Raw genomic sequence first — 24,542 nt, 5'->3', positions numbered from 1 at the left:
CTTTATTTATCCTTTTAGAAAACAAACACACACACCACAGCTACTAACTGTGGTTTAACATTTCTAAGCTAGGAATCATGACTTTTATGAAATCAGAGGAAGCAACAGTGAAGCATACAAGCAATGACTTCATGGGCACACTGACAATAAGGGCAATTCTTAACTGATGGCTTCTCATGGCAGGAATGTCCACGTTGTAGCCACAGTTCCTACAAGACTATGTAAGAACATGTTACAGGTGTCCATACTGTCACTTCATCTCAAGTTAGGCGCACTGTGGTTATTACATCTAGTTTGAACTGCAATTTAAAAATCTTCTCAGTGTTTACTAAAGAGTTAAATAGCTGCTGCTTAAACAGAAGGAGCCCCACTGGTACAGTGGTTAATCACTCAGCTAACTGCAAAGTTGGCCAGTCAAAACTACTAGTCCCTCTGCACAAGAATAAGTCAGCTTCCATAAAGACATGTAGCCTTCCTGTGAGGCATTTCTACTCTGTTCTATAAGTTTAATGACCTGGAATCGACTCTTTACCAATGAGCATGTTATATTTTTGTTTGCTTGAAAAGAAAGTAATGAGAGAGAGAAGCAAGGCAATTGTGCTTCTAACTCCAAGTTGATTCTAACTCAGAGTGATGGTATGTGACAGAGCAGAACTGTCTCATAGGGTTTCCTAACCTTTACAGTCTTTTCTGAAGTCACTGAGTAGGTTCAAACAGCCAGTTTTTTTGTTAGCAGCTAAACACTTAAGGCTTCTTTAAAATTTGCAATTAGGGAGCTCTGGTGGCCTAATGGCAAGTAGCTGCACTGCAATCCCAGAGGTATGCAGTTAGAATCCACCAGATACTCTGCTGGAGAAGGAAGAGCAATCTCCTCCTGTACCAGTCAGATCCGATTTAGCAGTACACATACAAGAAAATAACAATAAAATTTTTAAAAAAAATTGCAATTAGTGAAGCAGGTATTCAGAGTTGGAGAAATGGTTGTAATTTCTCTATTTCCTTATAAAGCAACAAGTATATACTTCACAGGATTTAAGAAAGAAAAGCTTATTAATGTAACTGAATGAAAAGTGATCTAATAAAAACTTGTGCCTAATTAAGTCTAAACAACCCTTTCAAGGACAGTATTTTAAAAAATAATTCTAAAGGATAGGAAAACATCATGCCAAAGAATTATTAACGTTTTTCTTAATTTCTCACTGCCATCAAGTCAGAATCGACTTAGAGCTGACCCTGCACTGAGTTTCAGAGGCTGTAAATCATAAAGGAGGAGATTGCCCATCTTTACCCTATAGATTCCTAGTGTATTCAAACCACGTGAGATTGGGCCTTTGGGTTAGCAGCTCCCTAGGAGCGCAGCCACCAAAGCAAAAAAGGTTATCTTTCAGTTTTAGATTCAGTGAACCGCAGTGAGAGTGACATAGACACTACCTTCGGAACTGCTGGCGGTATCCAGTTCTGGGGGCCCTCCCATCAACTGCTCCGACATGACTTCAGGTGGCGTCGGCAACTGCAGGTGAGTGGAACTGGTGGAGCTCTGACTGGACAGGGTTGTTAAGAAGCGATCCTCTAAAGAAACATGATCTTAAATGAGTCACTTATAAGTCAAAAGTCCATTTCTACCTAATATAAATGTTTCTAACATCACAGTACTTCTCTTTTCTAAAGCACAGACTTTTTATGTTCTTAGAAATTAGTGAGGCCATTTAGCTTTTATTATAAAAAGAGGTACAAAAATGCAGGGAAGGGTAGTGACTCGCTCATAATTAGACTTTAGTGGTGGTTCTGTTACAGACACCAAAGGCTGATTCCTCCTCAGTTATCTTGGCATTATACCACAATTCCTTCCTGAACACTCAAGTTCACTCAATGGCAAGGAAATGAATTCAATTACTGAGGAAGAATCACATGCTTATTCTGGGGGTGGGGGGTGAGGAAACACTCCTCATTTAATTGTTAATAGAGAAATGTCAAGATTTATTGAGTTCCTGGGAGCTCTGGTGGCCTAGTGGCAAGAAGTTGCACTGCAATCCCAGAAGTATGTGGTTCAAATCCACCAGATGCTCGGCTGGAAAAGGAGGGGCAATCTCCTCCTGTACCAGTCAGACCTGATTTGACAGTACACGTGCAAAAAATAATAAAGTAAAAAAAAAATTCTTGAGTTCCTGTTCTATTAGGTCAGATTAGTGTATTTCCTTGCAAATTTTCTAGGGTGGTACTGAATTATTTCATGAAATAGAGTTAAAAACACTAAGTCTAGAAAATAGTTTTAGTGACATAAAAATGTAAAATTTTAAAATTCTTGCAGTGAGCAAAGCAGAATTCATTTTTGCACTATTTTTTGTTCTTCTCTAATAGCAGCCCCTTTATATATGATGTATTTATTTCTATTTCTCATCTTTTTATAAATTTTATGATATTCTTAAGCTGTCAGTGTTACAAATGCTCCAAAGACAGATGGAAAACAGGACAAAAAGAGATATTTGCATTAAACAATTGCATAAATAATTGCATTGGAGGTGGGGAGAAGCTTAAAAATGTAGAGTTAAACAAAACTTACAGATTAAGAAGTTTTTTAAGCATAACAATAGAAAGTTATCACCAGAATAAAGGACCAACCTTTTTCTCCATTTTGAAGTCCTGGAGAAACATTTCGTGGAGATGCATCCATGGTACTTATCTATGAAGGAGAAGATACTTTGTTATTAAGGAAACAATAAAATTACACTTTTAAAATTCACTATTTTCTATTTTTTTACCAGAAAATATTACATTTTTGGTCTCAGGATCTCCTCATGCTCTTAAATATAAGTAAGAAACATCAAATTCTAATTTTTACTTTATTCAACATTAACACTGAGAAAGGTTTCAGAGTATGTATGACTTAATTAATTTTAAAAGAATGATAACACTATTATATATTAGTAGAATTATTTTTACAAAAATATAACTATTGAAAAAACCAAATAATGAGAAGCATTGTTTGACATCTGTATAAATTTCTTTAATGTCTAGCTTAATAAAAGATAGCTAAATTAGTATCTGGCTATTCCATTTAATCTGCATGAGATGCATTGTTTTGGTTAAAATATCTTTTTTAAAAAACGTAATCCCATAAACTTGGAATTAACAAAAAGGAGATCTTGTAAACACCTCTAAAAGATCTCAAATTCCCCAGCGTCCTGGACCCTCTAGGAGAACACTGCTCTCATCAGCTTACTTTGGGCATTAACGTATCTAAGAACTACTTATGATTATCTATTTCATAATCTTTTATTATCCAATAATCCTTTATTATCTACTTTTCTCAAGTCCCACATTTACTTTTAAGACTTATTTACCCACTCACCCAGCAAAGCTCTAGTTTCTGTATTTTTTTTCCTATTTTTCATTATTTTTTATTTATCTGTTTATTGGTCTCCCATTCATGAAACAAATATTCCTTGGAAGCAATGACTATGGGTTCTGTTCTCAATAATATACACTGTACCTAGATGGCATCTGACACATAGTTTTCAACAACTACTTACTTATCAAATGAATGAAGATTAGAAGAGGGTTACAGATTTTTAAGTCAACCTCCCAACTTTCAAAAAGATGATTGTAAATGGAATGGTTTCTGTTTGTAGTCCTGTATATGCATATTTCAGAGATGTTAAACATTTTAGCTTTGCAGCTTTTTCAGGTGGCAAATAGGTCACCAGCAGTCTGTTCTAGTTACTTGGTAAATAGCCTAGAGCAGCTGGCAAATACTAATGTAATATCATCTGCAGTTACTGTAATTTCTACCCAAACTTTAAGGGAAATGATTCCTACACAGTTGTTTAAGAGACAAAAAAAATATCTTCATATATGTATTACTAAGTAACATTAAGGCACTTGGATCCATCAGGCCAGTATTCCTTTACAAATGCTACACACTAACCCACTCTTATAAATGTCTTCATTGTATCAGAACTAAACCCTCATACTTTGACAGTCTACTGAGATTAAGTCATCTCCTATATACTAATGCCAAGTGTTGTAGGCAGAATTCTAAAATAGTCTCCCCAAAACTTTCAATCCCTGAAACCTACAGACACATTGCCCCCAGGTATTCAATCAAACACTGATATAGGTACTGAGTTCTGGAGGCACAGTCCATAGTGAGCTTTGCTGCTACACCAAAGGTTATGTAACTCTGGTGTTCAAAGCTGAGGGAGAAAGACGGGCAATCTCCTCCCGTTTTGATTTACAGCCTCAGGAACTCTGACAGAGGCTGAGCAGGAGGAGTTGAAAATGACTTGATGACAATGAGTTTGAATTTTTTTGTGTTGTCTTTTTTTTTTTTTAAAGATTCTGCCTACAAAACTAAGGTTTCAAATCAGTGTATCTTAAAAAGGGAGAGTATTCAGATAGGTCTGACTGACTCTCACATAAATCCTTTAAATCTGTGTCTAAAAATTAGACATGAGAATGAACAGATATGAAGCAACAGAGAATCTTATACAAGATCGTGGATTGTGTAGATGGAAAGGCTATGGCAAGGAAAGCAGCTGTGTGTACTGAGAAGAGGCACCTGTCAGCAAGAAAATGCGAATCTCGGTTTATAACGTGTAGGAATTCAATTCTGCCAATAAGTTGAGTGAAGTTGGAAGAGTGGAAGATTCAATTCTGCCAATAAGTTGAGTGAAGTTGGAAGAGTGGAAGTTTCAGTTAAAGTCCCAGACAAAACCTAGATCTCAACCATGAAATCAAGCCAGGCCAGACCAAATTCCTGCCCCAGGGAAACTATAAATTAAATACAGATTTATATCTGTATTGTTTTAGAACACTAAATTTGTGTTAATTTGTTATACAATAATAGAAAACTAATCAGAATAGGCTAATTAAATCAGCATATAGTTCAGGAACACCCCACACACATACCCCCAACTTCCTGAAAAGCTGCTCATTTAAGCACAGAGGTAAAGAACACTCAAAACCACATAGGAATAAACTAAACTGGGACTCTGAATATACACGAGAGTGTCCATGATTGTTCTTGTAGCACTGACTGCCACAAGATGCTACACTCAGTGATGTGGGTAAGCAGCTGTTATGTGCAGCTGAGTCAACTACAACTCACAGTGACCCTATAAAGAGCAGCTCTGACCCTTGCCTTATCCTGAGCCCACCTTGCCATCTCTGACCCCTTGCCCCTAGTCACTGTCCCAATGCATCTCATCCAGGTTCTTCCTAACTGCCTCCACCCTTCAAAGCATGATGTCGTTATCCACAGTCTGGTCCCTCCTGACAAGCAGCCCAAAGTATATGAGACGGAGCCTCAAAATCCTTGTCTCCAAGAAGCAATCTGGATTCCTCTCCCCAGAACAGACCTGTCTGTTCTCTTGGCAGCCTGTGGTATGTTGGTCTAGTTAAATGACTCAGATGAATGAATTACAATAGATAATTTTCTTTCAAGGTTTCTGTTATGTGATTTCAAGTCAGAATCATCTCAGAGCTGATCCTCTAGCAGGTTTTTATAGACTGTAAATCGCGAAGGAGACTCTTCATCTTTCTCCCACAAAGCAGCTGGTGGATTTGAGCCATATGCCTTTGGTGCGGCACAACTCCTTACCACTAAGCCTTCAGAACCCCTCTTTCAGGGCAGGATATAAAAGTAATCTAGGTGATATCTCCTTGAAACTTTACAACTTCAAGATGGAAAACTGTGATTAGTACTATTAATAAAGTATACCATAAACTACCATTTCTCATGGTAATAAATGGGAATTATAATGACAGTATTTATATTAATGAAAGAAAAAAGATCTTATCTCATTACTTTGCTTTCTTCTCCTTGTCTCAGTCTTCCAGGACTTGGGGGAACTGAAGGTCGTTTTCTACCCTTTTCTTGCTGGAAAAGATCCTGCAATCTGTGGTTAGAAGGGGGGACGGGGGCGGGTAAAGAGAATAATTTTTTTCTAGTTTCTTGAAAGATATCTATAATCTTTTTCTTTATAACTTTGAAACATCAATAATTAAATTTCCCTATTTGGACTGCAAAAGATTTTAAAGCTTTGTGTAACTGCTGCTTTCTTTCTAAACAACTAACCAGTGGCTCTTGCCGCTAAGGCTATGGTTGTAAAAGAATAGCAGTTTACAAAAGAAAGCACAATATAATGGAAAAAACACAGGCACTAAGAGACCGGGCTCAAGTCCCTGTCTGACAACTAAAAGCTCTGTCATTTCAGGTAAAATCCTTCATTTCTTGTAGCCATGGTTTCCTTTCCTGTAAAATAAAGCCACATATATCCTGTAGGACTCATAAAAAATGAAAGAATAAATCCTGGTCTAGTACCATACTTAGAGTCTAGAAATCCAAGTAGTCAATAAATAGTAACTATAATAATCTAACCGAGCTTTGAAATAAATGAAAAATATATTTAATACATTTTCTAATTAAAATATTTCCAAAATGGAAGTTAAATAAATGCATGATATATAATGAAATATATGTATTCAATTATAATATACTGAAATCCTTGACCTAAAAAATTTAACTCCACAGTGCTCATTCCATGGAATACTAATTCAGTTACTAAAATAATAACTGAATACAGCATTGAAGACTATCCTTATCTTTAGTTTTTATATCTTCACAAAATACCTAAAAATTAGTCTAAGTTTTAAGAGAGAGGGTGAGAAGTTGGTAGTCACAGAAAAATAAGTTCTATAACTTGAGAGAAAATAAAATTAAACACGCACAATTAACAAAAATATTGAAAGGAAAATATCCCAGCAGAGTAAGTAGTCAGTAATATGAAAGACGTAGCCAGCTGCAGTCTCACCTGCTATTCCAAGCCTGCAGAACTTCACAGAGACTTTGTTTCTTGGCAATGAGTGACTCAAAGATTGACTGCAACTGCTGAGGGGTATCTACAGAGGAAGACATGAGCCTGGCTTGCATCTTCTCAATCCAGTTCTTGAACTCACCTTCTTCCATCTAGAAACAACAGCAGTAATCTGAAATACTAGAGAGGTCAGGGCCCCCAATGCCCACCAAAAAAAGTCTAATACATTAACAGTTAACTCTGGACATTCTGCCAAAGAAATAAATTACCTCTTTTTGTGCAAAGATGTCTTCCATTTTTTCCTCTCTTGTTTTGCTAAATGTATCAGTTTTCAGTGATGCAAGTCTTTCATCAACAGCAAGATACACCTGTGAAACTCTAGCAATTAAAAACACATAAACATCAAGTATTTTTGAGAAACTGGAACCAAATTTTCTAATCTCAAATAAATAAGAGACACTACACAAACACAACCTACATCTGTGCTTTATCTAAATAAAAACCAAATAAAATTTTACAAAGCAACAAAGTCCTTTTGATATATATCAAAATTTTAAGTTTTTACACCCAAGTTTCTGCAAGGTCTACATTTTTTCACAACTACAATATATAAATTACACAATCAGTAAAGTGAAATATCTGTACTTTTAAAGAAATTAAACTGAAATAAAAGTTTCTTACATTTCTCATTAAAAATGAACAAACTGGCTATTTTAAAATAACTAGAGCTTACAGATCACATTAAACAAACAAACAAGTACTTACTTTTGAAAGAAGTCCTTAAGATCCTGAAGAAGAGACACTTTTAATGGGGCCTGACGTTTAATGACTATTTTGGGGAGCGGAACACATACTTCAAGTAGCCGAATAGGAGAATAACTGAGGGGGGGGGGAAATACAAATAACAGGAGACAGATTAAAAATATATTAATACCCTGAGTACAAGTTCCCCAAAACAGACAACTAAGTCCTACAAGGAATAAGAGAAAACAATCTGGCATTTTAAAACAATCTTAAGGATTCTGAAGATACCTTTTGTTGTTACGTCCCATCGAGTTGACTGCGACTCCTAGTGACCCTACGTATAATGGTTCTGAACTCTGCCCGATCCTGTGCCAGCCTCACAAACTCTGACACACCTGCCCCCATTCTCTCAGCTACTGTCAATCCCTCTCATCTGGGGTCTTCCTCTCCTGTGCTGTCCCTCCACCCTTCCAAGCATGCAGTCCTACTCCAAGGACTGGTTCCTCCTGGCAATATGCCTAAACTATGAGAGACGGAGCTTCAAAATCCTTGCCTCCAAAACCCATCTATCTATGGTCAACTGATCTTTGACAAGGAGATGAAATCAGTGAAGTGGGGGAACGACAGCCTTTTTAACAAATGGTGTTGGCAAAATTGGAAAAATATCTGCAAAAGACTCAAGCAAGACCCACACCTCACTCCATTCACAAAAACCAAATCAAGGTGGATCATGGACCCAGGACTAAAACCAAGGACTATAAAATTCATTAAAGAAAAGCTAGGAACAACACTAGAAGTCCTAATCCACAACATAAACAGTCCTCCCAGTATCCTGGAAAAGCTACAACCAGGAGAAGATAACATAGATGAATGGGACCTTCTAAGACTCAAATCCCTATGCACATCCAAAAACTTCTCCAGTAGGGTAAAAAGGGAAGCCACTGACTGGGAAAAAGTATTCGGTAATAATATATCAGATAAGGGACTTATACCCAGAATTTATGAAATACTTGAGCACCACAACAAGATAAAGGTAAAGAATCCAATAGAAAAATGGGCACAGGATATGAACAGGCACTTCACCGAAGACGACATTCAGATGGCTAACAAACACATGAAGAAATGCTCAAAATCCCTAGCCCTAAGAGAGATGCAAATTAAAACAACTATGAGATATCATTTCACCCCAGTCAAAATAGCAAAAATTTAACAGAACAGCAAGCAACAAATGCTGGCGAGGTTGTGGAGAAACTGGAACCCTGATTCACTGTTGGTGGGAGTGTAAAATGGTGCAACCCCTGTGGAAAGCAGTATGGCGCTTTCTCAAAAAGTTGCAAATAGAGATACCATTTGACCCAGAAATTCCACTACTGGGAATATACCCTGAAGAGACCATAGCTGACATCCAAGCAGATATATGCACACCCATGTTTATTGCAGCTTTGTTCACAATAGCAAGGAGTTGGAAACAACCTAAGTGCCCATCAACAAACGAATGGCTAGAGAAGCTGTGGTATATTCGCACAATGGAATACTATGCTGCATTAAAAAACAAGGAACTCATGCAATATTATTCAAAATGGTTGACTCTGGAGAACATTATGCTGAGTGAAATATCCCAGTCACAAAAGGACAAATATTACATGATGCCACTGTTGTAGAATGGGACTGTCCTTGGAGTTGGGGAGAGACTGAGTAAGATGGGTTCAATAATGTATACTGCACTGAAACAGAGGAGGGAGAAAACTGTTTAAAAGAGATATATAACTAGGTATTTCTGTCATCACAGGAGACTAGAGCGAGGGCTACATGGTGGAGGGGACCTGGGGGAGGGTTTGTAAAACAATGAAAGAATCTTTTCTTTTACTTTTCCATAATTTTTGGACTCATGTACTTATAACTTGTTAGTCAAAGTTGTGTCTTCTAGGTTGCAACACCCCCATGATACATCTTCAAGGATATGAACATGTACGGCCAAGCACAATCAATAAGAGTGCATCTAAATTCCAAAATCAATCTCCATAATAGTCTATGTGTTTCCTACTGCCAAAGGGGCCCTTTAGAGTAGTAAGAGAAGATCTTCACCCTGAAACCCACAGCGTCCCTTTTCAGCAGGAAGTAGCTAAGAGAATACGCCATCCCCCTTTCCTTATGACTCAGGGTGAAGTCTCTCTCAGGGAGGAGTGATAGGGAATGGCAAAGGACACACTGACAAAGAAGATTAATCAGAACTGGCTTTGACAAGCACTGTGGCATTTGGACAAGAACAAACTGGGAGGAGGGTAGAGAGAATAGTACAACAATGAATGAATGGAAACCCAAAATCTCTGTAAATGTTTATGAAAATTAATAAAATATAATTATAGAAAAAAAAAATCCTTGCCTCCAAGAAGCAGCTTGCCTTCTCCAAGACAGACCTGCTTGTTCTTTTGGCAGACCATGGTATGCTTAATACACTTCTCCAGCACCACAACTTTTAGTCGTTAGAAGTATCCTCTTCAGTTTGGAAGAATTTTTGTTGTGTTTACTTTTTCCCACTGCACTGATGTGCTATTTGTCCTCTGAGGCTATCCTCACCTTCCATATAAACAAACTGTCTTCAAATGAACTTTCTCTATGAATGAGTGAGACTCCTTTCTACAGTGAACTTAGATATAATGTTGTTGTTGTTGTTGTTGTGCACCACTGTGTTGGACCCGATCCATAGCTGATCGTCCAGTGGGTTTTCAGAGGCAGTTAACGGCACAGGAGGAGACTGTTCATCTTTCTCCCATGGAACAGCTGGAAGATTCAAACTTGTGTCTTTGGGATTGCAGCGCAGCTCCTTACAATGAGGCCACCAGAGGTATTCCTCTCCACTCCATGCATGAGGATTCTTCATGAGTCTTATTTTCTTTTCAGAGCTTATTTGTCTAGTAAATGCTATCCCCTACCTCAACCCTATGGTGGTGGTGCTGGTGATGGTGGTGGTGCTGGTGGTGGTGGTGGCGGCGGCTGTGGTGGAGGTGTTATGTGCCATCAAATCACCTTCAACTCATAGAGACCCTATCTCACTGTCTCTCACACATCTACCTCCATCACCTCAGTTACTATGTCAACCCATATCATCTGGGGTCTTCCTCTCCTTCCCTGATCCTGCTGTCCTTCTTCAAGGTCTGGTCCCTCCTGGCCATGTGCCCAAAGTACATGAGACAGAGCTTCAAAATTCTTGCCTCCAAGAAGCAGCTTTATTTCTCCTTCTCCTTCTCTTGGCAGTTCATGGTCTGTTCAATACTTTTCTCCAGCACCACAACTCAAAGGCATTGATTCTTCTTCAGTCATCCTTAGTCATTTTCCAGCTCTCTGACATACAGCAAGTAATTGCAAAGATGATGGCCTGCACCAGACAAACCTCAGTCTCTAAACTAACATCGTTGTTCTTTAGTACTCTGGAGAGGTCCTTGATAGCAGATTTTCCCAATGCAATTCATCTTTTGATTTCCTGACTGCTGGAGCCAAGAGTGTTGATTGTGGAGTCGATGTTTGTAATTAAAAAAACCTCTTGTTTAAAAAAATAATTAAGACCTAACTAGTATATATTTTCTAAATGCCTACTATGTATATGTCACTATGTCGGTGCTAGATCTACAGCATGAAACAAGGGCCAAATTTTTATCCTTCTGATGCAGAAATAACAAGAGTCAGGTAACAAAAAACAAGGAAAAACTTATAGACACATAATATCAAATGCTAAGTGGCTAAGATAAAAATAAATCAGAGTAAAAAAAACAAGGAATGCTAGGTGAGGAGCATCAGGGAAAGCAATACGTGAACAAAGACCCAGAAGAAAACAAGGAAACAGCAGGCAGATGTCTTAGGAAAGAGCAGTTTCACAGTGGTAGCCAACCAGGCACATGGGGCCTGGTCAGGTCTGCAAGCCCACAGTAGAGCAAATGAGTGCGGAATGACAGGAAGTGAGAAAGAGGGGGTCAGAGGACCCAGGCAATGGCAGGCCAGGGATGGACTCTGCTTTCACTTTGGCAGGAAAAGCTCAGTGACTTGATTGTTTTTCACTTGAGAGAATCATGCTGTGTTGACAACGGGATGTAAGCAGAGAGGGCAGACAGCGACTAGCTGAAAGCACTGTATAGTGGTAAATGTAGGACTAGTGTGGAAGAGCTAAGAAATACTCAGATTCTGGCTATATTTGGAAGGCAGAGCCTGAAAAATCATTTAATGGTAAATAGCTCCTTCTTTATATTAGTCTTATGCAAAACTTTTCATATTGGTCTTATCCAAAAGATGAGATAATCTTTATGTCTGTTAATGTTATAGCAAAAATTCTGACACTCCTAAGTACATAAGCAATGGTTAAGAATGAGGTCTATGACAACAGGTTATCCAGGGTTCGAGTCCTGACTCCGTCATTTGCTAGCTCTATAAAATAAAATATTTATTTCCTGGATAAACAAACCGTGATACATACACACAATCGAACACCAAACAACATTAAAGAATGAAGAATTTGTGAAACACTGAATTAACAGATGAATCTGGAAGACATTATACTGGGTGAAAAAAGGACAGTCACAAAAGGACAAATACTGTATGAATCTACTATTACATAAAGTTAAAGAAAAGTTAATACACAATAAAGAGACAATCTTTAATGGTTACTAGGAATGGGAGGCAAAGAAAAGAAAACCAACAACTAGACTGTGTTGCTGTGATGTTATAAAACTCCCCTACATCACTGCCATCACGGAGGAATCAACTCATTCATAGCTGGCCCTCCAGTGGGTTTTCAGAGGCTGTAAACAACACAGGACGAAACTGCTCATCTTTCTCTCATGGAGCAGCTGGTGGACTGAACTGCATGCCTTTGAGTTGGCAGCACAACTCCTTACCAAATATGCCACCAGAGCTCCTTAATCATATAATACACGTATCTTAAGTTAGGTGAAGGAAAAAGCTACACAAAATAAGGGGTTATTAACATAATACCACCACCACAAAAGGAAAGCATAGAGAGGCAAACAAGAGTTAAAGGTTAACAATATGCCCTCACATATACAACCCTACCTAATCTGTAGTAAGAAATAGTAACGTGTAAGCAGACACAATGATAAGGCAGGTGAGATGAAGAGAGGGTGAATGGAAGGAACAACACCCGCGATCATACAGGGATTTGGCAGATTATATTTCTGCACATCCATTTGTATGTGCTGCAAATATAGCCCCCTAGGTAGTAGGGCCAATACATAACCATAACCAAACATTCCAAGGGAATGAATCATAGGGCCTCATCAGACCGACCATAGACTTAGGAAAACCAAGGTTAATTCATTAGCATAATAGTCTACCAAGACAGTGTTCTACAACCTAACTGGTCAGTCATAACTTGGGACCTAAGTGTTTGTAAGTGGCCATCTAAAATGCAAATCACTGGTCTTCCTGTCAGGATAAAAAAGGATTAATAAAAGTATCATAGACACATGGAAACAATTAGTCCACAGCATTGGTGGCCCTCATGAACATCAACTTCCACAACCCTGAGTTAAGTAGGAGGGGATGCTGTCTGGTCAACACCGTGGACCACAATGAAAGGAATCACGATAGAGGGCCCTGGATAGAGTGAGAGAGAAAATGCAGAACAAAATTCAAAAATCACTAAATCTGCCATAGACCAGGGGAACCCCTGAGACAGAGGCCCTCACGCACTCTTTGATACCAGAGCTGAATCCACCCAGGGCACAATTTTCAGCCAAACAGCACACAGATCTGTAAGGGGAACAACATCACCCTTCTTACAACAGTCAACCATAAGGATCACAAGGAAGCACTGACCCGGGGTACAGTTCAGAAGGCATGAAGAGAGAGAGCAGACAGGCAGATAGAAACCACATTGTGGAAGGGATGCACATATAATGTGGGCACTATAATCAATGTCATAAAACAAAACATGTGAATGACTGAAAGGAATACCAATCTGTTCTGTAGACTTTCACTCAACTCCCAACAGAAAGTGAAACTTTTAAAAGGGTCATAATACCGATTTCTTTGGGCTGTAGTAAGGATTTAACAAAAATAATACACTGAGAACTGCTAGGAGTCCCTCCGCATTCGCAGCATGGCCAAGGGAACAGCACATCCACTGATTACTTCAGTCAAGTACAGGGGAATATGGGAAAGCATTCTATGGAATATGGGACTATTTACAAGGCCCCTCTGACTTCTTACCTGAAAGATGCCACCATCTGGTTATAAGAGAAATACTGATGGTAATCATGGTGGATAGAGTGGCCACATGGCTCAGCATTGGCTCGGCGTGTGTACTGGTGCCCGTAAAACCTAAGCTCAAGGTATTTTGCAAATGACATGGACCAGGACTCATTGGAAAGAGCAACAACTGGTGTTACCTGGAATTCAAAATAAGTACTTTATCTAAACACGTTTAAAGTAATACTTTTTTAAAAACAGTGTACCTTCTTTTCTAATACAAATCTAGTACATTCCAAGTGCAGCAAACTCGGAAGAGAAACAAAACCTCAAAAGTGAATGGAGTTCGGAGGAGACAAGTAGGGCAGTGTCACCAATAACCCTCCAGCACCACCACCAGCATACTTCCTTCCTTCGTACATGTGCAAACAAAGTGCACTTGTAAATGAAAACTCTTTTCTCTAATCATCTTCATAGCCTTCTAACCCCTCTTAGCAATGTACTATTAGTTATTTTCCCAAGTATTATCTGCTTGTGTAATCTGATTTTTAATGGCCAAAGAATATTCCATTATTATCATATTAATGCATTACTCAATCTACATAAATTTACATATTCTGTAACAAAATACAATCAGCTAGCCAACAAGGGACAGAGACCTAAAAGAACAATTATAAAAGACTGAGAGTCACTAGAAATTATTTCATACCCTTAGGTTTAATGTTGTAGGAAAAACCAACTATGATTTTGGTGCCCATAATCACTTACACATTTATAGAGGTGACACTATAATTTTATCTGCAATTCTTATCTGTGCTTTCCAAAAGCACAGAAAATCATTATAAGACAATTAGGATAATAGTTAACACATATTTATTGCAAACAATTTATATATTAAATATTTTAAAGTATCAAATATTTGCTTCACACATGAAAAAGTAAAGAAAGGCACACAAAGGGAACAGAACCTATGATCTTTATCTCAAGAATGCACAGGAAAATCAGTAAAAGCATGTTCTTATCTTTTAAGACAGCAACACTGATAGGGTTAACATTTGCCATGGAAGCATTATTGCTTTCCAAGTCTGCTCTCCTCTGGGTGAGGACAAAAGCCACATCTTACTCCTTTTTGATTCCTAGGGCCTAGCACACATGCCCAACCTGCTGCGGCTGAGTCTATTCCAGCCCAGAGCAGCCCTCCGTCGGGGTTCCACGGCTCTAAGTCTTTAACAGAGGAGACCGCCCATCTTCTCCCTGTGTATTCCAACTATTAAGCTCCTTGGTTAGCAGCATAACAGGCAACACACTAAGCCACCTGAACTCTGTGCCTTGCCTACAGAAAGTACTTAATAAATGCTGAATGAATAAACCTATTTGAGAACTGTAAAGATATCATCTCAAGGCCTGTACTTATACTGAGGTCCTGTATTTCATTTAACAAAATACTGAAAAAAAAGCAAAGAGGTCACATTGAGGACTAAGGTGTAACTAATCCAAGCCATGGATTTTCAATAACCTCCCAAGTGTAGGAACAATGGATAAGCAAGATCAAAGAAGAAGTGATATATTTGAAGTTTGATGCTGGGAAAAATATTGGGCACACCATGGAATACAAGAAGAAATCAATCTGTCTTAGAGAAAGTATAGCCAGACTGTTCCTTGGAAGGAAGAATGGTGAGATTTCATCTCACATATTTTGAACATGTTACCAGAACAGTCCCTAGAGAAGGGTATTATGGTTGGTAAGGGATCAGCAATAAAGAGTAAGACTCTTCACAAGATGGACGGGCAGTGGCTGTAACAATGGGCACAAATACAACAGCAGTCGAGCTTTCACAGGACCACTAAGAGTGAGGACCAGCTCAGTAACATATTCTAAAAGCAAACTTTTTATTAATCAAATAGTAGACTGAACACAAAGCACAGGGACAGAAAACAGGATTCAAAAATAACTCAACTGCTAACAAGTCCAGGTAATACAGACCACCCTCTTCAAAACCAGAATTAAACACAATTAAAGGAATAGGGGGAACTATGGGGAATACTACAGTTCATAGGGCACATTTACCTGTTTGCAGATTCTGCACCAAGAGTATGTGAGAATTGTATGCTGATATCCGGGTACTGGAGAATCCAATTCCTTCAGGATAATCTGCACGCATCCTTGCCCATGGACAAAACGCCGAATATGATGCACCATGGGGGTGTCACAGAACATACTAGGGCACTGATAAGAAGGCCTTTGGCAAAAAATAAAATCCTTTTCACATCATCCATAAAAGAGAAACAACGTATAACGAGCCCTGGCTACCACAGCCACTAGCACAGCACTCTCTGAAGAGCAGCAATGAGTACTGCACAATCTAGTCATCACACAACCACTTGGGCTGCAATTGGACACTCTGTCTTAAGCTAGGAGGGGGATCATTTTCAATTGTTATGTGCAATCTATGGTTTTATGTCAAGTCAAGCAGGTTTAGAGGATGATCTCATTAACCCACTGAAAGCCCTGAAATTTCTGATGATTGTTATCCCTAATGAAGGATAAAGACTAAACTACTTGTTCGACTAAACAGTGCCAGCTCTTAAGACTTAAACCAAAATCTAGTTGCTTCCAATACTTCTCCTGCATCTCACTTGAATCAGTATAAAAGTAGACTTCCCAGAAATAGTCTTCGTGGTGGCAAGATAATTAGATGAGCAAAGATTTGAGGACTGTACTGAAGAAAACATCTGGTGTGAAAACGAAGTAGCCTGTTTACAGTGTGTTCTGACACACTGCATGGAAGTGAAGCCCACAGGACAATACATTCAACTCATATGCATGTTTGAGGTTGAAATTCTGGGCATCAAAAAAGCATAAATGGAATAGAAGAGGAAACTGTATTCTTACCTGAAACAATACCTCTCTAAGAAAATTCCTAATGTAAGATCATTCTTTCCGTAAAATTCCATTGTTACAATCCTAAAAGAAGAAATCATTTCTTAGAAAGACTTTGTAAGACTTACCGCAGTAAAGATTTTCATGAGACTACTAATTCTGATTATGTGTTAAACATATTTATAATATGGTATTATAGCAGGTAATATTGTTTTATGATGAGTTTCATACCTCTTCCGGGAACATAAGTTTGGACAAGCCAAGCTATACATTTTACCCAATTCCCCATCCATTAGTATCTTATGAAAGCTTTTAGAGAATGCATAGACTATTAATACGTTTTGAGTTATGAAGACATAAAAGTTTCCTTGAGCTTGCCAATATAAAAAGGAACACCTGCGCCTGCTTTCTAGCTCACAGTGAGTTAGTGAATTCTTCAGGGAGGCTTTTCCAGCCATTGTCTTTGACTTTCACCATATGTTGTTGTTAGGTATGCTGAGTCAAGAAGAGCTCATAACGACCCTATGAACAACAGACCTGAACCCTATCCTACCCTGTGCCGTCCTGCTCCTCTCAGACACACTAGAGCCCATGGCTGCAATTCCTGTGTCACCTCATCTCATTGGGAATCTTCCTCTCTTCTACTAACCCTCCATCATTCCAAGAATGGTAACATTTTTCCAAGGAATAAGCTGCCCTAGCAAAATGCCCAAAATATGTGAGACAAAGCTTTGCCATCTTTGCCTCCCAGGAGCACTCTGGTTGCACTTTTTCAAAACATAACTGCTCCTTTGGCAGTTCATGGGATATTCAGTACTATTGTCCAACACTATAACTCAAAGCATCAATTCTTCTTCATCCTTATCCACTGTGGAGTGTTAGTGCCTCATTGAGGCAACTGGATAGTTTGATAATAATGAAGATAAGTTGATTAGCACCTTTGGAGTGAGAGTATGCAAATAAGTGTGTAAAGTACTCATAAGAGAATTGGCTACTTTTGCCATTCCACCAAGCTTAAACCGAGTAGGTTCAGAGGCAGAAAATAGGAGTCATACTACCAATCAAGAATGAAAGTCTTCCTCCCTTATCAGAGTTCTCTACACTAATCAGAGACCCAGATCAGACCAGCACTAGCAATTGGCAACAGGGGTGGCAGCAAACCAGAGACCAACATGTGACAGAACTAACTAGAACTGCACTATGGAGTCAGCGCTATGAGGAGTTTATGTATTTTGTCCAGCCTCACTATCACAGCTGGGGAGGGAAGGAAGTACCATGACTGACAGAGCTTTTTCAGACTGGTTCAGAGCTATAAGACAGGGCCTACCACATCTGAAGACCAGAGCAGACCTGACAGCCCACCTGAGCAGCTTCCCTGACTGACCTGTATCCTGTTTATAACCTGGAGTTTAACCTGTTATTCCCCTAATGCGCTCCATCATGGTGAGCACTGTGTGTGTGTTCTGTGTGGCCACAGTAATAGATTATCTCACCAAGAAGCGGAGCAGTGAGAGCCCTGGCAGGGATAGCGGTGTTAAAACTGGGAGAAACAAGTGCAGGAGCATGGATTGTGCTGCGTATGTGACCTCACAGTAATTGGGTTTTGCACTGTTGACAAGAACATTTGCCCCTTATGGAGTTAGTGGAGGTCAGGTTCTTCACCCTCACACTGGCCACACTGTTTTTACGACACCTTTACTATGTATGGAGAACAAACAGTAGCTCATGTCTTTGCCTAACAGCCAATTACTAACTTTACACCTAATTCACTAATGTTCAAAATAAGAGAATTTGCCTCTGTTGAATCCCACTTATGATTCAAACTGTGACAAAAAATACATAAATTCCTCATAGAAATTACTTTAGGTTCCTCTAACCTCAGGTCTAATTGCTAACCCTGCCTAAGGTACTTCTGAAAAAATTCATGATCTCCTGGCTAGGGGTGTTTCTGATCCGAAAATTGAATCATGGGGCACATTCTGTCGTACAAATAGTACTCTTAGAAAGGATTATGTTTCACAGGGCACTTAAAAGTAAATTGCTTTTTAAGAGGCCTCTTGTGCAAAAAAATTTTTAAAAATTAAAAAAAAAAAACATATATATATATTTCGTGGTCTGTTCCACAATCAGCTCCTGGCCTAGTTTTCACAGCTGATACTGAGCTTCTCCAGCGGTTCTTTCCACAGACGTAACCGATCTAATTCCTATGCATACCATCAGGTGAAATCCAAGTATACAACCTGTGTTTATGTCTCTTAAAAAACGTATTTGCTATGAATAAGTCATTGTGCAAAATTCGATCATTCTCTCTCCAGCTCCATTTCTGTCACCGAGTCCATGTTTTTCAACTACTGAACACCTGATCATTCTAATGTGAAACCTACACTTGGACCAGGAGGCAGTCGTCAGAACACAGCAAGGGAACACTGCATAGTTCAAAATTGGGAAGGGCGTACGCCAGGGATGCGTCCTGTCTCCATACCTTTTCAACCTATATGCAGAACAGATTATCCGGGAGGCTAGGCTCTATGAGAAGAAATGTGGGGTCAAGACTGGGGGACGATTTATCAACAATCTGCGTTATGCAGATGACACAACCCTGCTTGCTAAAACTGAGGAGGACCTGAAGCACCTGCTGCAGAGGGTCAAGGACTGTAGCCTCCAATATGGATTGAGGCTCAACATCAAGAAGACAAAGATTCTCACCACTGGACCAACTGGCAGCATCAGGATAGATGGTGAAGAGATTGAGATTGTTCACAGCTTTAGTTTGCTTGGCTCCACAGTCAACACTCTTTACACCAGTAGCCAGAAAATTAAAAGACGCATTGCCATGGGAAAGTCTGCTGTTAGGGACCTCTCCAAAGTACCGAAGAGCAATGGTGTCTCTCTGGAGACTAAGGTGCGTCTGATACAGGCCATGGTCTTCACAATCACTTGTTATGCATCAGAGAGCTGGACAATGACCAAGGAGGATAGAAGGAGAATTGATGCCTTTGAGCTGTGGTGCTGGAGAAAAGTATTGAGAGTACCATGGACTGCTAGGAAAACAAACAGATTTGTCCTGGAAAGGGTTAAACCGGGTGGTTCCTTGGAGGCAAGGATTCTGAGGCTCCGTCTAACATACTTTGGACATGTTGTGAGGAGAGACCGGTCCTTGGAGAAGAACATCATGCTTGGGAGGGTGGAGGGACAGCACAGAAGGGGAAGGCCCTCTATGAGGTGGATTGATTCAGTGACTGGGTTAATTGGGTTGGGAGTGTCGGAGACAGTGCGACTGGCACAGGACAGAGCAGAGTTTAGGGCTGTTGTACATAGGGTCGCTATGAGTCGCAAGCGACTCAACGGCACATAACTACAACATATATAAAGCATGTTTCTACTTCTAGAAATTTACCAATAATTTAGTTTTAAAATTAACTTATAAGTAAAGCAAAAGGCTAAGTGCTTTTATGAAAGTGATGTCTGAAGGAAAACACATCTGAATTACACGTATTTTGAAGGTGCTTACAAATTAGCTTTTATGTGTCAACTTTCTGGTATTTAAAATGACAAATTTTTCTTCCATCATTTATATTGTTTTCCGATCTTACGACACTCTCATTAACTTCTATTCACAAATACATACAAAAAAATTAAAATGGAATTTTCCACTATGGCCGGTAGAGGGCCACATATCAAATACAAACCCTACGGCTGCACTTCTTGTTAAAGCTGCTGGAATCCTGCTTGGAAGCCAAGCCTAGCAAGGAAGATGACAAGAGGCTTACCAAGGACTGACACAGGCACTGGGGGCGTTGCTGGACTGTGCAGAAGAGCTGCTGAAGAGCACGCAGAGTCGCTGGTGGTTCACCGGGTTCAAGCAGTCTACCTGAAAGAGGAAAAGGAAGTGAGAACACACTCAATCCCCAACACACCCTACCCTCTATTTTTAAAGCCTCCTAACCAACAGTACACAATAACAACAACAAGGTAGCTGTAGGGAGCTATGGCACTAGAGTCAGGAGGAAGTTACATTGCTAATTCAGAGGGCGAGTCTCTCCAACAGTTGGAATTCACCAGAGGTTCGAAGGGAGAAAGATGGACAGTCTCCTGCTGTTCAGTTTATGGCCTAGAAACCCAACAGAGGGAGCTATGAGTTGGTTCTGAATAGATGGCAACAAGTAAGATCACAATTGGTATGTTCTAGTGTGAAGTTTTAAAACAATAAGAAGTTAAATACAAGGAACAAGAAGAGCAGCTTGTTTCTAATGTAAGAAATGGAAAAAAATTTAAGTTAAACTTAAAAATACAAACAGATCTTTAAATAGCAAGTTTTTAAAATTAAACATTCTTATAAAGCTGTACTAAGTTACTCTGAAAGAAAATAGTTAACGAAACATATCCACATGAAACAGTACGAACACAGCAGATGGCCAGATAAAACTTAACTCTGGAAAACCCAGAAATCTAGATTTTAAAGTATGTGTCCATTTGTACTTTATTTCTCTTTGTGATCATTACACATACAATCCCTACTCTATTAACATTCACAGAGTAGAGCTACAGGAAGAAGTAGACAAAGCATAGAACGCCTCTTTATACCATTTTCTCCTCACTCCTTAGGTGACTAACGTAATTAGTATGGTTAAAAGTCATTCTTCCTGCTAGCTCAACACACACATACTAGGGAGTTTTGGTTTTATTAAAATGGGATGATGTTACCTACAGTAAAATATAACTTGTTTTGCACACCTAAAAAAAATCTCTGATCTCTACCCAGGCCAGTAATGAGATCCAACCTACTGTTTTTATTGCAAACAAATTTTAAATAAACATCCCTGTACACGTGTTTGTACAAAATGTAAGCATGCTTGTACAAACACACTTACTTATTTCTACAGAACTAGATTATAAACGGTAGGAAAGTTAGGTCCAAAGTAGGAAATTAAGACTTCGCTATCACAGTCTACAAGTGTTTATACATGCATATAAGCATGAATATTTATTTAAGTAACAATAGTATTTTCCCGCACTCTCACTAATTTTTGCCAACCTTGTAAATAAAAAACGGATGTGCTATTAAGCATGTTATTACGTACATTATCTAGCACATTACTAGTGAAACTGAGCATCATTTTGCGTATTAAATATCTGTATCTTCTCATCTTGAGATGCACTGTGCTGTTTTGTTATTAGGATCAATAATCTAGCCTTGATTCCTATTTAAAAACACCAGGACAAGTGTCACTATCACTTCCCACGCCAAGGTACACAGCCACCATCTTTCTACAATAAACTTCTGTCTTATTCTCCCGATCAAGCCCAATCAAACCAAACCCATGGCCGGCAAGTACCTTTTTTGTACTCTTAGCAACACTACAGGGCAGGGCAGAACTTCTCCACGGTGTTTCTAAGACAGAACTTCTCATTTTTCCCATAAGTAGCTGGTGGGTTCAAACTGAATTTTCTATTAGCTGTCCAATGCTTAGCTCACTGCACTATCAGGCCAACCTGTCTCCATCACTACTCTTCCAAGAAACAATCACCCACAACACAGGTCCATCCTACCTGGAAAACAAAGATTCTCCACATCTTCTCCTGCCTCAGAGCTATTCCTGGTTTACTCTTAGCTCAGCTTGAAACCCCCAAAACCAACATTCAAAACTTTATATTCCTATTCCATATCTGAGTTTCCATATTTGAGGGCTCAGCCTCAGTTTCCATATCTGTTATTCTACTCTATGTGTGCTCTACCGTACACAGGGTTTTTGAAGGACTGTTATATTTCAGAAGTGGATGACTAATCCTTCTTCCTAGTCTGTCTTAATTTGGATGTTTCATCTTGAACATACCATGACCCATCAAGAAAGCAAATAGGTCTGTCTTATACAGGGTGAAACCAAGTTTCTCCTTGGAGGCTGGGATTTTGAAGCTCCATCTCACATACTTTAGGCACTTGACCAGGAGGGATCAATTCTTGGAGAAGGACATCATGCTCGGAAGGGTGGTGGGACAGCGCAGGAGAAGACGACCCTGGATGACATGGATTGATACAATAACTAGGGCACTGGCGGTAGGTGTACTGGAGTCAGTGAGACAGGCTCAGGATAGGGCAGGCTTCAGAGCTATTGCACAAAGGGTCACTATGTGTCGCAGGCGACTCAACCGCACAGTGAATATTCTTATTGGCTTAGGGGGAGCTCTAAGGTGGCCTAATGTAAGAAGCTGCACAGTAATCCTAAAGGCATGCAGTTTGAAAACAGCAGGTGCTCTGTGGGAAGAAGATGGGCAATCTCCTCCTGTGTGATTTGCTGCCTCCCAAAATCCACTGGAGGGTCAGTTATGAGTTGGTTTCAACTTGATGGCACACAATAGCACTGGCTTAGGAGTAAGGAGATGTGCTGCCACCCCAATGACACATGGTTCGAATCCACTGGCTGCTTCATGAGAGAAAGCTGAACTGGTTCCTATTTGCCAGCACATAACAGTAACAATAATTTCTTAAATATTAATGCAACGCAAAAGCAGACTGACTCAAAACCAACCAACCAACAAGCAGGGAAGTGCTTCATCAATGTGCATGTGATTTGCCCTATTTGTTTCGTTTATTCAAACAGAGCTATTTTCAACAAATCTTAATTTTTCAGGAACACTCCCACGTGACCAGCTCACCTTCGTAGACCACAATGCATCACTGGAAATCAGCCCTTTCTCTTCGTCACTCTCAGCTTTGCTTCCTGATTTGCCAGTGGAAGTGCCTGCTGCATCCTTTGAATGAGCAAAAGGATCCAAATTTTTTTGCAGAATTCTTCCTCCTCTGGCCCGATAATCTGCCAGCATTCTCCCCAAGCTCTGACTATCGCCCAGATGTTCGGCAATTCTGGTGCTCACGAGCTCGTGTGAGGGCAGGACTTGCAGAGACTTGGCCTGGATACTCCCATTCATGCCCTGGAGGCCGGACAGATCCCTGAGCAGCTGTTTCTTCCTCCTGCTCTCCATTTCTTTGAACTCTTTATTGAGGAGAGGAGACCAGTACACCTGTTCTGCAAAATAATCCCGGGTAGAACACCTCATCCCCTTTTCAGTTAAAAGGAAGGGCTCTCGGAAAGTGATTACTGGAGAAATACACAGGATTACATCTTTTAATTCTTGCTTGAAGGCCAAAGAGTAAGTCTTTCGTTTATCTTCAGAGGAGGTTACTTCCTCTGTAACATATAACCCAGTGTCATCCTGCAAAGGGTCTCGAAATGCTCTCATCTGGCTTTTGGGATCCTGCAGTTCATCTGTCTGCTGTAATGTCTCTGGCTGCTCATTGCCTGTAATATCCTGTTGGTCATCCATGTGCAGGGGTAGCAATGATTCTGGTAACGATGGAAAGAGAGCACAGGGGATACCAGACAGACAAGCTGCTGGGGCACACTCTTGATGTTTCAGGGAGGCAACATCCTGCAGAGTATTTTTATTTTCCTGATCACCCTTCTCAAACACAGTCCTTGACTCCAACAAAGTGCTCTCATCAGAGGGCAGAACCTCTGATATCGTGGACGGCCTTTCAGGAAGGAAGTCAGGGTCCCGGGGCAGGGGGCTTCCACTGAACTGCTCTCGCACAGCTCCTTCCTCCCCACACTCCTCAATCAGAGAATGGAAGGAAGGGTTTTGAGTTAAGGTGGGGGGCATCGCAAATTCATCCATAAGGAATGAGATTTCCAGTTGAGAATGATAGGCTACACAGATCATAAATATCAGGATCTCCTTCACTCGCGCCAGCTCATAATCAGAGCCTCCTCTCAGCTTGATTGTGCAGCCGAGGTGCTGAGGACAGCCTTCAAAAAACATCAGTGTTTTGGTTTGTTCTACAAATAAGCAAGAAAAAAGTTAAGAATGCTTAGGTGGCAATACAGAAATCAGACAGAATTACTTCA

At 39.8% G+C, this 24,542-nt stretch overlaps 1 protein-coding gene across 1 annotated transcript in view; it reads right to left on the bottom strand.

Moving 5' to 3' along the window:
- The window catches only part of PIKFYVE (phosphoinositide kinase, FYVE finger containing), a 94,744-nt gene that overhangs the window by 19,675 nt on the left and 50,527 nt on the right, over window positions 1-24,542 (bottom strand). Inside the window, exons 19-29 of the mRNA XM_006903008.1 lie at window positions 23,293-24,473; window positions 20,409-20,509; window positions 16,651-16,722; window positions 15,826-15,997; window positions 13,779-13,957; window positions 7,581-7,694; window positions 7,085-7,193; window positions 6,813-6,967; window positions 5,807-5,897; window positions 2,620-2,680; window positions 1,432-1,569 (exon numbers count right to left, since the gene is read on the bottom strand). Coding sequence (XP_006903070.1) covers window positions 1,432-1,569; window positions 2,620-2,680; window positions 5,807-5,897; window positions 6,813-6,967; window positions 7,085-7,193; window positions 7,581-7,694; window positions 13,779-13,957; window positions 15,826-15,997; window positions 16,651-16,722; window positions 20,409-20,509; window positions 23,293-24,473 — 2,373 coding nt within the window. The remainder of the gene's footprint in view (window positions 1-1,431; window positions 1,570-2,619; window positions 2,681-5,806; window positions 5,898-6,812; window positions 6,968-7,084; window positions 7,194-7,580; window positions 7,695-13,778; window positions 13,958-15,825; window positions 15,998-16,650; window positions 16,723-20,408; window positions 20,510-23,292; window positions 24,474-24,542) is intronic.

Source organism: Elephantulus edwardii, unplaced genomic scaffold, assembly GCF_000299155.1.
Source record: "Elephantulus edwardii isolate Elephantulus edwardi_28Jun2011 unplaced genomic scaffold, EleEdw1.0 scaffold00493, whole genome shotgun sequence".
In the NCBI taxonomy this organism is placed as follows: Eukaryota; Metazoa; Chordata; class Mammalia; order Macroscelidea; family Macroscelididae; genus Elephantulus; species Elephantulus edwardii.
This window is presented reverse-complemented; position numbering and strand designations above follow the sequence as displayed.